General features: G+C 42.1%; 1 protein-coding gene across 3 annotated transcripts; it reads left to right on the top strand.

Annotated features, from left to right (window-relative positions):
* Window positions 1-4,523: 4,523 nt before the first annotated feature.
* On the top strand, window positions 4,524-11,788 carry LOC115553675 (cholecystokinin). Of its 3 annotated transcripts, XM_030370137.1 has the most exons (5): window positions 4,524-4,694; window positions 7,341-7,423; window positions 7,549-7,584; window positions 7,766-7,952; window positions 10,804-11,788. In XM_030370137.1, exons 2-5 carry the CDS (start codon window positions 7,343-7,345, stop codon window positions 10,941-10,943), a joined length of 444 nt encoding a protein of 147 aa, XP_030225997.1. In that variant the 5' UTR covers window positions 4,524-4,694; window positions 7,341-7,342; the 3' UTR covers window positions 10,944-11,788. The 3 variants fall into 3 exon arrangements, with proteins under 3 accessions (XP_030225997.1, XP_030225999.1, XP_030225998.1); XM_030370139.1 differs by lacking the exon at window positions 7,549-7,584 and having other exon boundaries at window positions 4,533-4,694; window positions 7,341-7,420; XM_030370138.1 differs by lacking the exon at window positions 7,549-7,584 and having other exon boundaries at window positions 4,539-4,694.
* Window positions 11,789-12,649: the final 861 nt, after the last annotated feature.

Raw genomic sequence — 12,649 nt, forward strand, 5'->3', positions numbered from 1 at the left:
ATGAAATAAATCCAAAACAAAGATTAATTCTGCTGTGTTGTTAACCGTAAATAGTCCATCTTAATGACAACAACATCTTGCCTTTGGAAATTGCGGGAACCTTATTACATAAATAATATGCCGTCGTTAGAATGAAACACATGTACAAGCAGCCGCATCCCAACCAGAGAAACAGTTTCCTCTTGGATGGGGATACACGCAGCTGTGCCTGTTGTTTTTATGGCCCGTAGAGGAGCATTAGCTTTGATGAAGGCTCCTGTGCTAAGGCTGTCAGATGTAGTATGACTTTATTTCCCCTGAGATGACTCCCAGGCCGACAGGGTGTGGCCCTAGAAGATATTTATTTGAATTCAAATCTCATTACTTACAATGCTAATGCTTCCTTGTAATCATAATTGATTACATGCCCATCAAAAGCGTTACACGCACTATTATATTTCTACCTTTTATAATGGGAATGTGAAATGCATATCAATTATGACAAAGCCACAGTGTATTGCATTCACCACTGTTGTGGATGGTCAAGTGCTTTTTACATTGCCAATAGCATGTGGGCACTGTTTTTGTGCAAGACATGCTCATGAACATTGTTCTTAACTTTATGTAAAACACAACCTGTTATGCGGATGCCTGATGCAGTCGTGTCTAAAACTCTGCCCAGGAGAGACACTATAAACCAACGTAAAACTAGTTACCATTTCAATATCAAAAATGCGATCAAACAGGCTGAGGAATCTTGCTGCTTGAGAGGATGCAATTCAAGATGCTAATAACGTGCACCTCTGCCAAAATGGTAAATTCACTTCTAGGGTTTCATTATTCTGTCCCTTAACATACATAACGACCACTAACATATAATCAAAATTTTCCCCACAGTGATTCCAAAACAAATTACTGCACCTCAAAATGCACTCAGTCAGGTGGATTCAGCCGACTTCGTAATCGTTCGTCACATTTTCAGGCAAGTTTCTATTTTATTCAGACTGATTTCCGTTCATGGTCACTTTAAAAGGAGTTGTTCCGAGGAACAGCCGTGAACGTCCCCATGCCAACACAGAGACTTATGGGATGCCATCTGTATGCCTCCAGCCTCTTTACCCAGATCAACATGCACACCATGCAGCCCTCGACCAACACAACGTCACGGAGACGAAGGCCGGCTCCGACATCTTTGATGTCGCCACGCTACCCCTCTTCCAATCGATCTGAAATGTACATAGAGTATTGAAGAGGAGTCTAGCATGAATATTTACACCCTTATGTGTGCCTAAGGGTGGGGTTAGGGTTAGGTGACGGTGAGGATTTCGAATCAATCTCGGCTTGCTTAAAGTAAAAGGCGGGAGATGTCTCTGGTTTTGACGACTCCTTTCTCTTTCCCCGATTCGTTTTTTCTGTCCCCAGTTGTCACACTGACTCTGCAGGACCATGGACAGCGTCCTTTTAAGGACAGCGTCCCTGTAAGGCAACGGTCCTGTAAGACAACGGCCCTTTAAGACAGCGGCCCTTTAAGAACAGCAGCCCTTTAAGACAGCGGCCCTTTGGGGCCCTCTGGGGTCGAAGTCGAGGTGCAGGAGTTTATTCTGCTCGTACGTAGAAACCAACAGTGATTAAAGCTTTGGGCACATTGGCTTTGAATTGTCTCGAAGATATCTGGTTGATAGTTGATTTTACGTGGTTTTTAATGTTGGGTTTGTTGAGCGCTTGAATTTTGAACTGATTAAAGGCAGAGCTACCCTGTGATGGAAAAATGATGCAAAGCCTTTTTAGATGTTTGACCAATCACGATCAAATATAAAAACAAAGCTGCAGTATAAAATATCTTCATGCTTTATGTTTAGACGTGAAGTGAGAAACAATTGCGTGCAGTTGTTACATCGGAGAGGATATTCATCAGGCTCATAAAGGCAGAATCAGTTATATTTGGTTGTCAAAGTAAATATTGTCGCTTAGGTTTAGGTACACGATAGCTCCAAAAAACGTGCTAGCTGCCATATTTCACAAACTTCAAACAAATCAAAAGAAGGGCGATGCCGATGATACAATGGACAACTGCGACCCTACAGACTTCTTCTAATGCCTCCTGTCCAGAGGGTACTCCCAACAAAAACGTCCAATCTTCCATTCTTTTTACGAACATATCAGAAGAAAAAACCAAAGAAGAAGAAAAGATGGCCACCAATCTACAGGCTCGTTCTGTTTTTCCCTCTCCAAACGTTCCTCCTCCTCCCCCCTCTTCAGCCAGCCTCCAGACACAGTAGGAAGTAGCAGCCTGTTGATTAGAACGCCACCTTGGGAGCAGTTCTGATCAACAGGCTCCTAGGCTGCTAGGGAATCGACTGAGGAGGGGACAGGCCGACGCAACCGGAACACCAAAATGAATTCAAGTACCGTGACTCAGTTAGTCAGAGCCCGGGGATGGCTGCGGTGCGCGGGGGGCCGGGAGGGAAGGGGACGTGACGGGGTCAGACTACAGTGTGTCAGGTGTGATGGTGGATGCGGCGCAACGGCCCATTGACAAATTCAGATTTTGTATCATCGTTTGCGTACAAACAATACCGTTGAATCCATGGCAAACTTTTTTTTTTAGCACCAAGCGGTGAATAACAAATTATGCTATAGTTAGATCCAAACTATTATGTTCGCTATAAAATAACAGGATAACTTGTTAGTGACGGAGTGACACAAGAACGCAGGTCGAGACGTTGATATCCATTTTAACTCTGGTTCCCTAGCACCAGCACAATGATAAAAGTTACACTTAACAGGTGCCATAGATCGCCTCCTAAGGTATCGAAATAAAACTGCGTATGTTTAATATCCATGGCACACATAACACAAACCATTCCGGCTTTCCAAAAGTATCTGTGGACCAAAGCCGCTAACCCTAGCAATTCTCTTCTCTCGCGGCTTGCCTCCTCCAAGGCCCTCTGACGCGGTTAAGCTCCAGATCCAGGTGCCGGATCCTTCTGTTCTCTGTGCCACAGCGTGTGCAGAGGACGGTTGGAGTTCTAACTCTTAGGGTTCAACCCAGAGGGTATCTCCCCAAACGGATCAGCACTCAGCCCCTCTCGGCTCAGCGCTAGACAAATATATACTGGGATCGATCCGCGAGGCTCGGGGCTTAACATACTAATTATATGCCGATTACACCGGGCTCCTGAAAAGCACACAAAACCTTCCCCCCCCCCCCCTCCTCCGCCCCCCCCCCCCCCCCCCCCCCACTCCCGGACGTTCTGTCTGAATGAAAGACCTCCCTCTGCAACTTCGTACCATTAAAGCTAGGGTAGGCAATTGATTTAAAAAAAAATGTATTTGTGATTGAGAATCTCATTAAAAAATCTGGTTTCTTTGGCTTTCACAGACCTGTAATAAGCCCGTCCAATCTTTTTGTTTGCGGCCCGAAATAAATTATCGGAAGGATACCCTGTCAACCGACCTGCCTGCACCCTGCCTGCCCTCGCCATCATTACGAATCACTGGAGTCTTCCACCAGGCTAGGCAAACCTATTGCTAAAGTGAGCTAGTCCTGGGATTCAAGCCAGCTGAGAATCTCAGAAGAGTCCCTTTTGAGAACGTGTTACCTCCACTCCAACGACACGTCAATCGATTGATAAAGTTCATGAAACTGGCCGCACTGGTTCTGCAGCGGAATGCATGGTAGGGCGATGAGGTATGACTTTTAACACAAGTTTGTGTGCCAGAGGTGACGGGTGAAAAGATAATATTGACCTTCGGAATAATGAGTTGCTAGAAAATGGCTGACGTTTGTTCGTTCCCGCCAAAATGAGGGTGGTTGAATGATTAGGCCGGCATGGTGCTGGGGTCGCTGTTGAATTATTAGGGACACGTTTTTATTCCATGCTGGTAAATATAATGAGCTGACAATGATGACAGGGGATGTGGTGACGAAAGGATGAAGCAAGACCCTGGATGAAGTTAATCGCCAAGTTGGTGTTTCGTGACACGAGTCCCAGGAGTGGAAGATTCAGAATGTGTTTTAATCCAGAGCACAAGGTCTGACACATAAAAGGGCCCTCACGAAGAAGGAAATCTGCTTGTTTGTCGACTTTTGACGAGCATGAAGATCGACTCTGTCTCCCTCCCTCTCTTCCGTTCTGCCAGTTTGAATTTAATGTTTGCATTCCTTATTCCGTTTTTTTTTCTGTTGATTCTGAGAAATGTCATCTACGCTTATGTCCATCATGAGCATGACCATACAATGCAGTTAAGGAGGGGGGAGTCATCTAGAGGAATACAATCTGTGTATGTGTCTGTGTATGTGTGAGTGTGCACGTGTGCATATGTATGAGTGCACGCACGCACGTGTGTGTGTGTGTGTGTGTGTGTGTGTGCGTGTGTACACAGTATGTGCATTTGTCTGTGGCTCTGTCATGTCTGTTTCCCAGTTTGTGCTTTTCTTCGTGTCTATGTGAGTATGTGAGCCTGCATGTGTGTGTGTGTGTGTGTGTGTGTGTGTGTGTGTGTGTGTGTGTGCGCATGTGTGTGTGCGTGTGTGCGAGCGTGTTCCCAATTTGCGTCAGCTGTGGTGGCGTGTGCGGAGCATCAAGCCACGCCTCCTTGTGTGTTTCATCCCTTATAAAGAGGAGCCTCCACTCAGGCACTGGAAGCCACACACTGGACCAGAGCTGAGGACCTTCTCACTGCTACGCTGTCAGCTCCAACTCAACCTAGAGGTAAGACCTGCCCTTATTGCTATTCGTAGTATTCTCAATCATTGGAACTCTGATTATTATTTTATGCATAGATATATTTTTTATATATAGATATATTTTTTTAAATATTTTATAGAATAGTAATTGTATTATTTTTTTAGAATCTTTATTTGTTTTATGACTTGATCACATTTTGTGAGGGAAATCATACTTCTACACTGATTTTTTTGTCCATATTTCATCTGATTTGTTGATCAATTTGGCATAATCTAAATAAGTTTATCTAAGTCTACCTTTACCATTTAATTAGTTTATTCCAAAATCTAAATATATTTAATGAATATATTTCTAACCTTAAATCGAAGGATAATGTTAAATCAAACAAACAATAATAAGAAATATTGATTTAGGATTTCCTACCATAGGACATATAAAAACTTTAAGTTATTATCAATGTTTACATAAATATATATTTCAGGAGGTCCTATGTCTCATGAGAGATACCAGGAAGAGTACTGGGTAATTATAATAGATCGGACAGAGCCACGAGAGAGCGGAGGGAGGGAGAGAGAGTGAGAAAGGAGGGAAAGGGAGAGAGGGATGGAAAGATAGCAAGAGAGAAAGAGATAGGGGGGAGAGAGAGATGGCGAGAGTGGGGGGTGAGAAAGGGAGAGGGGGAGAAAGGGAGGGGAAGGATGAGAGAGAAAGAGAGAGAGCGGGGAAGAGAGAGATGAAGAGAGAAGGAGAGATGAAGAGAGAGAGAGAGAGAAAGTGAGAGAGAGACAGAGAGAGAGGGAGAGAGAGAGGAGAGAGAGGGAGAGATAGTGAGAGAGAAGAGGAGTGGGGAGGATTTGAGCCATCTCAATATGACACCATTACCAGCCTGCTGAATAATGAATGAGAATGGATAACATAACATAGACAGCTGTTCAGCTGTTCACCTGGAATCGCATTAGCATTCCTTCAATATCTCATTACATCGCTATTGTGTCTATTCGCAACATTTGAGTAATAAAATGTACTTCAGCAATTTAATAAGCATCTAATTCTTTTAACTAAAAGTAACGTTGAATCATATCCGGATATTTTTATGCGTATCTCTTCTCCTCCTACAATGTACATTGGGCAGAGCGCCGTTCATTATGTTTTAAAAGGAGGAAGGAATTCTATCATAGAAACTCATAATTAAAATGTTACACACTATCGTTGCAAACAAAGTGGAGGCGTTTGTGTCTTGATCATGTACCGGAAAATGAACAACAATAATATTAGGATGCAGCTGTAATCGGGGGATAATCTTTGAAAATTTGAGACAAAAATAAATAGATGGAGACGGGTAGAAATGAATAAGTATTGAGAGACTGGAATACCACGGCTGTGGTAGTCATACTCCGTCACAGTGAATTCACTTGTTTACCATCAAGAAAGAGAAAGAGTGAAGAATAACTATCCTGATATAATCATTCTTTGTAATTCCGTATTGTACACTGATAATTCAGAAAATAAATGAGACTGGGGATTGGTGACGATTATTAAAAATAGAACAAGATAAAACTAAGTAAAATCTAATTTATCTGATTTCCCATGGTGAGGAGAGGGAAATTACAAAAAACCAAATACTATGAATAGTATATCATGATTATAATCGGTGATGCCTTGGTCTCTTATGGCCAAGAGGTCGACATAGAGATCAAACGAAGTCAGAGAAAGGAGAAAGGATTTTATTCAGGTGGAAATATCAACCATAATGGCTGCTAGATTGCATATTTTGGTGTTATTTGCTTTTTTTCACATGCATACTCATCTTTTTTTTTGTTGTATGGAAAACGTTGTACAGAAAAGAACATTTTTATGTGAATCTTAATTTCTGACAACTTTATCGTAGATCCAGGACATTCAATGCTTATCTTGTGTGAGTGTGTGAGTGTTTGTGTTTGTGTGTGTGTAAATGTACTGCAGCTCGTGTGTGTGTGTTTGTGTGTGTGTGTGTGTGTGTGAGTGTGTGTGTGTGTATGTTCTGCAGCTCGTGCGTGTGTGTGTGTGTGTGTGTGTGTGTGTGTGTGTGTGTGTGTGTGTGTGTGTGTGTGTGTGTGTGTGTGTGTGTGTGTGTGCGTGTGAGACTGAGTGAGGATGACAGTCCTCACTGTAACAATGTTTACTGAAGATCACAGTGCTACTGTAAACCCAAACACACACACACACACACAGACACAGACACACACACACACACACACACACACACACACACACACACACACACACACACACACGCACACACACAACTTGGCAGCATCGGGGCAGGAAAAGGATCTATAGTTGTTGCACGAAAACAACCTGCTTTCCTTCAAGTAAAACGTTGTTATAATGAGGTGGAGGGTGTGTGTGTGTGTGTGTGTGTGTGTGTGTGTGTGTGTGTGTGTGTGTGTGTGTGTGTGTGTGTGTGTGTGTGTGTGTGTGTGTGTGTGTGTGTGTGTGTGTGTGTGTGTGTGTGTGTGCGCGCGCGTGTGTTTTTGTTTATGCGTCTCTTTAGTACTGACTGGACTAATGAGGATTCAACACATGGCAGCAGACCCTTTATCCTTGATGTCATGTATATCTGTCGTTCTCTCTCACTCACTCTCACTCTCTCTCTCACTCTCTCTATCTCTCTCTCTCTCCCCCTCCCAGTCATGAATGTAGGCATCTGTGTGTGTGTTCTCTTGGCCACGTTAACCAGTGGATCGCTGAGCCTGCCCACACAGCAGAAGGTGGTAAGCACACTCTATTAAACACAAACAAACACACGCATACAAGGACAAACACGAACACACACACACGACACCAAGACAATAGAAGCTTATTGGAAATAAAGTACATCCAGATTCTTATCTTCTAGGTGGGTGTACAGACTAAATCAAAGGGACATCTCTTGGTATGCATCACTTTACACAAATCCGAATTTGCCATTACAAAATCTCCATTAAATGATGCTGGCTTCTTAGCCTCAGATGGGTTTTAATGAGGTAGTTAGGTACTCTTTAAATGACTTCTTCATTGGAGTAAGCATATGACTCTGCCTTATACTCTTCTGCCTGACTTTGCTTTCCTCACAGTCCCAAGAGACCGAAGGCTGGGCCCCTCTATCCGACAGGTTTTCTCCCAGCAGTCTATCCTTCCACTCACGGCAGTCCCGCTCAGCGCCCCCTGCAGACCAACTGGTGAACTACAGCCACCAGGAGGACATCGCAGACCCCAGCAGCAACCTCAACCAACTCATTGCAAAACTGCTATCCCGGAAAGGTGAGCAGACACTCAACAGAGATAATAAAGGACCCCTCCTTAATAACTTCTTGTGCTTAATTATTCAAGTTCCGAGGACGTTCCCTATCGCTTCTAAAGAAATTAATCCAAAACCAATATCAATATCATGAATATTTTAAAACTTGGAACCAGAAAAACAAATAAATAAATATTAGTTAGATAATAAATGCATGTGAAACAGATGAATATGAGCCGAAGAAAAGCTCACCAATATTTAAGCTAGTATTTGAGCTAGCTGCTATCAGTCTCAACTCTCAAGATATTAACCTCAATTCAATTTTTTGAGACTAGGTAATAAATGTCAACTTTTGATTAAGAACACTTTTACAAAAATTGTGAATCCTCTCACAACACAACCCATGAATCTAGATCCAATGGATAGAATCACACCTGTAAACAGCTTTGTAGCAGTGCATTGCGTAGTCGAACCTGGAAGAAACCGTCTGTGGAAACTATAGCGGCAGTTCAACAAAGTGATCGAATTAACAAAGGATGGAATAATGAGACAGAGAGGGTCCCGCCCCCTCAGCCCTCTCAGCTGGTTTCATCCAGCTGGAAGGCTGACTGACAGATGGAAAAACACAGGAGACAAATATCCGACGTCACCTTCCTCTTGTTTAAAAACATTATGTTCTTCATTATTATAATTGCGTCCAGGGCCGTTGCACCAAATCCTGGGCCCCTATACACGAGGTACTGATGGCCCCCCCCCCCCCCCCCCCCTCGATTGTTGTGGGGGGGGGGGTAGAAAGATTGTTGACGGGGGGGGGGGGGGGGGGAGACGAGACCATGTGCGACTCCTAACACTATGGGCTGGTGGATGTTTCGTTTGTTTTTTTTGTTTTTTTTTTGCCATGGGCCCCCCCTCTGCCTTGGGCCCCCCCACGACTGCCTCACTTTCCCCCGCAGTCCGTCGGCCCTGATTGCGTCTCCCTGTTCATCTTCACACACATCAAGATCAGGTGTAGGCCTAGATTACAACCTTTTATCATTTTGTTGAACAATATATATTTTAGGAATCCAACAGTGGTTGACTAAAAACACAAAACCTAAAATGGAAGAACCACAATCGAATGATAGCTAGAAAACTGAATTGTCTCTAGGGCACTCTGGTCTGATGCTGATGTCTGTTGTCTTGTTGGGGTAGTGTGCAATAGTGGTGGTTGAATCTGAGTCAATCGGATTCAAAGATCCGAATCCTTACATTCACCCATGAGTCACGAGTCCGTGGTCTCAATTAACCCGAATCTTTCGGTTCTGGCTGCTACGGACGACATTGTTAAAACAATGCACGAATGTCATCAAACTGTAGGTCTATAACAACATTAACACATCCGTTTTTCATCTGCATAGTAACTTAGATTAAGCATACGGACCCGGAGCTGCCAGTTGCGTGGTTGAATAAGAACTTCCTGTAGACAGAGCTGTACACAGATCAAGATCCATAGACTGAGCGAATTCATGGGTCGGATTCGTATCCGGTTGAGTGAAAGACTAACTCAAAGGATTCAGATGAAATGGGTCTGACTCGTATCCGGCTGGGTGAAAGACTAACTCAAAGGACTCAGTTGATATGGGTCGGACTCGTATCCGGTTGAGTGAAAGACTAACTCAAATTACTCATATTGAATGGGTCGGACTCATATCCTGTTGAGCGAAAGACCAACTCAACGGACTCATACTAAATGGGTCGGGCTCGTACTGAATGTAAATCGTTAAACTCTTTTGTTACAAAGGCATTATTTTACGAGAGATTGTATTCTAAAATGAAAGTAGCTTATTAAAAATGAAGTTGTTTGCTGACTATGTGAACTCTCAGAATATTTCTGTGTTTGACGAGCTTCGAAGAGAAAAAAAATTAATCCATACGTTTTTTTCCTAATTCAGATAGCAGTCACGTTGGCGACATCTCCGATGTTTGCAATGCATCCTTTTTAATATTCAAATATGTTCGCGTATTTCCCCTGGATATCCTCAAAACTGCATTCACAGTGGTAACCTTTTTAGTGATTCACTCAAATGACTATGAATCTTCTAAGTGAATCGAAATTCCCATCACTAGTGTGCAAGCTTGGTCCATCATAAATGTTGAACGTATTAGACTACTAATTACGTTTACTACCCAGGTATACAAAAGGAGTAATAATAAAAATCATATTGATGATCGGTGATGGCAGGTTGGTTTTGGTGAAAAAGCCAGTAATTAAACTTTTGGTTAGAAGTCTTTATATTTCTGTTAGCCTAGTAGCAGTTAGTACTTAGTCTAGTCAGCAAGTCTAGTTGTTCTCAACATTTGTAACTCCTAACTCTTCTTGAACCCCTTATACTCTTTCTTCCTTTCACCCACTCATCCAGTCCTCCTTCCTATCTCTCTCTCCCTTCCTCACCATTTCCTTTTCCATTTCATCTCTCTCTTCTCTCCGTCTCTCTTTCTGTTTTTCTTTCTCTCTTTGTGACTCTGTATCTTCTGGTATCTGCCTCACCCAACAGCAGAATGTTTGTATACTGGATAACCTGAGCAAACAAAATAAGTTTAGGAACCCTTCCATAGGAGAATCATGTGGAACATTCAAAACCTTTAATAATTCAGCAGATATTTCCTTCAGAAGATCCGATATTAAAGCATAGATCAAAGCAGTTTGTGTGCATATAAAGCCTATAGGCTACAATGTATTCATGTTCATGATGCATTCATTTTAGTAAGGTTACTAGAAAGCGTGTGTAATCTTGTAGGAAAAAAATATAACTTAATTTTGTAAAACGTTGTTAACATCTTTTGTAAACGTGGATATATTTCTAATTAAAACGTTGTGGGTCTCGGTTTCTCCAGCCGCGGGGCAGAGGGGCCGGTCCTCAATCACCAGCAGAGCCAGCGGCCCCGGTGCCAGCCACCGGATAAAAGACCGGGACTACGTGGGCTGGATGGACTTTGGACGGCGCAGCGCGGAGGAGTATGAATACTCACCCTGAAGACGCTTTCTGTGTTCCATCCCTCAATAAAAGAACTAAAAGAAAACGACCCTATCACGATCCAGACATGTTCACCTTGTACCTTACCGAGACGCGTCATCGCAAATGCTTATTCATACAGGCGGGTTAACGCTTAGTATTAGATTGATTTTACTACTGCACTAATGCATCATAAATTTTACATTCTGGAGCGCAGAGAACCAGTTTTAACTAAGAAAGAAATATCAACATCCAAATCAATGTTTTTAACCTACAAGTTGATCTAGGGATGTATCTAGATTGGACGTAAATTCATGACAGAGCGGCCCAGATAGTAGGCCTACAAATTACCAAACAAGGCCAAGGCTGAGAATAACCAGTGTTAGGCCATGTCTCAATGAGATCGTTGGAGTAATGATTGTTGGAGTGTTGCTATCTAGAAGGTCCACCCATCAGCCATATGGTAGGAATTAATTGAATTCATTATTGTTTTGTATATTTATCAAGGAAATATATACCAAAAAGCAGTAGATGCCATTCTTGCTTTAAAGCTCCACTTCTTTTTTTGTTTAGCATACCACAGAAAGCTGAATAGGTCCCACAAGTCTTTGAGTTGGGTTGCATAAATTGCCTAGATGATTTTGTCAGCAGTTCAGTTCATCTGAGCAGAAGATATGTCAACCAGGTTATGCTGACATGCCGTTTTGGGGGGGTTTAAATTTACCAAAGCATTAATGATTTTACAGAAGGATGTAAATTGCTGTAATACATCAGCACAGTAGAGAACGACCTCAGGTTGGGCTTTTGTTCACAAACATTCTGATTCCTCTCTGCTGATGATATCAATAAATAGATTGTTTATTATACCATGCCATAATTGTGACATTTTGCAGACAATCGCAAAAACTAAAATGGGATGTTTTCTTCCCTCGTTCATATTCATAAGTTGTCTGGTTATATTAGACTTATAACCAGACAACTATACCTGTATCTCAAATCATCATAATTTGGGTGAAAAATAAACGCGAAATAATATGAAATAATAAACAAACTCTACTCAAAAACATGAAATGAAATGTAAAAGATCATATTGAATAAACAGTTAAAGTGTCCGTCTGTGTATTCCTCACTACTTGTTTATTGTGAAAAATGGTCTTTAAAGTTCTGCTTCTTTACCATAAAACAACTTCTAAAACTGTTCTTACCACCGAGACCCAACACATGATTCTTCAATCGTCTTAAACACTATTCTATTGAGGTTTGGTTTGAGGTCAGATTAATTGTTCAGAATAGACCAATCAGAGCTCCTCACGGTGATGACATCCCAGTCCTGATGAGGACAGGTGTATGGGGAACAGTGAGTAGGAAAGCTAAAGACATAACTCCCTATCTAACCCTAACCGAGTTCTTTATGACTCTGCACTGGGAACACTTTCCATTATATCACCAGATTTTCTTGCTGCAACGATAAAACCTTGTTTGTCCGTGAAGAGATAAACAAAACATTTAAATCATCATAGAACCTGTGCAAATAATCCAAGAATAATCTCATGAGTAAATTAAATGATTACAAAATCTAAATAGGAAACTGTGGTAGAACAAAGTTGACTCAATACAGTTGGCGCCGTATAATTCTTTATTTGTTTTACAATTAATTTACCAACATCACTCCTCCCAACAGCACTCATGTACATAGAAATACAACAGCTACACATGTATACATTCAC

The sequence above is a fragment of the Gadus morhua genome, chromosome 11 (assembly GCF_902167405.1).
Source record: "Gadus morhua chromosome 11, gadMor3.0, whole genome shotgun sequence".
In the NCBI taxonomy this organism is placed as follows: domain Eukaryota; kingdom Metazoa; phylum Chordata; class Actinopteri; order Gadiformes; family Gadidae; genus Gadus; species Gadus morhua.

Bases quoted from the DNA above. Each gene is read 5' to 3' on its own strand.
- LOC115553675 (XM_030370137.1), top strand. From the start codon at position 7,343: ATGAATGTAGGCATCTGTGTGTGTGTTCTCTTGGCCACGTTAACCAGT. The intron at 7,585-7,765 runs GTATGCATCACT...CTTTCCTCACAG, and splicing joins AATCAAAGGGACATCTCTTG to TCCCAAGAGACCGAAGGCTG. The intron at 7,953-10,803 runs GTGAGCAGACAC...CGGTTTCTCCAG, and splicing joins AAAACTGCTATCCCGGAAAG to CCGCGGGGCAGAGGGGCCGG.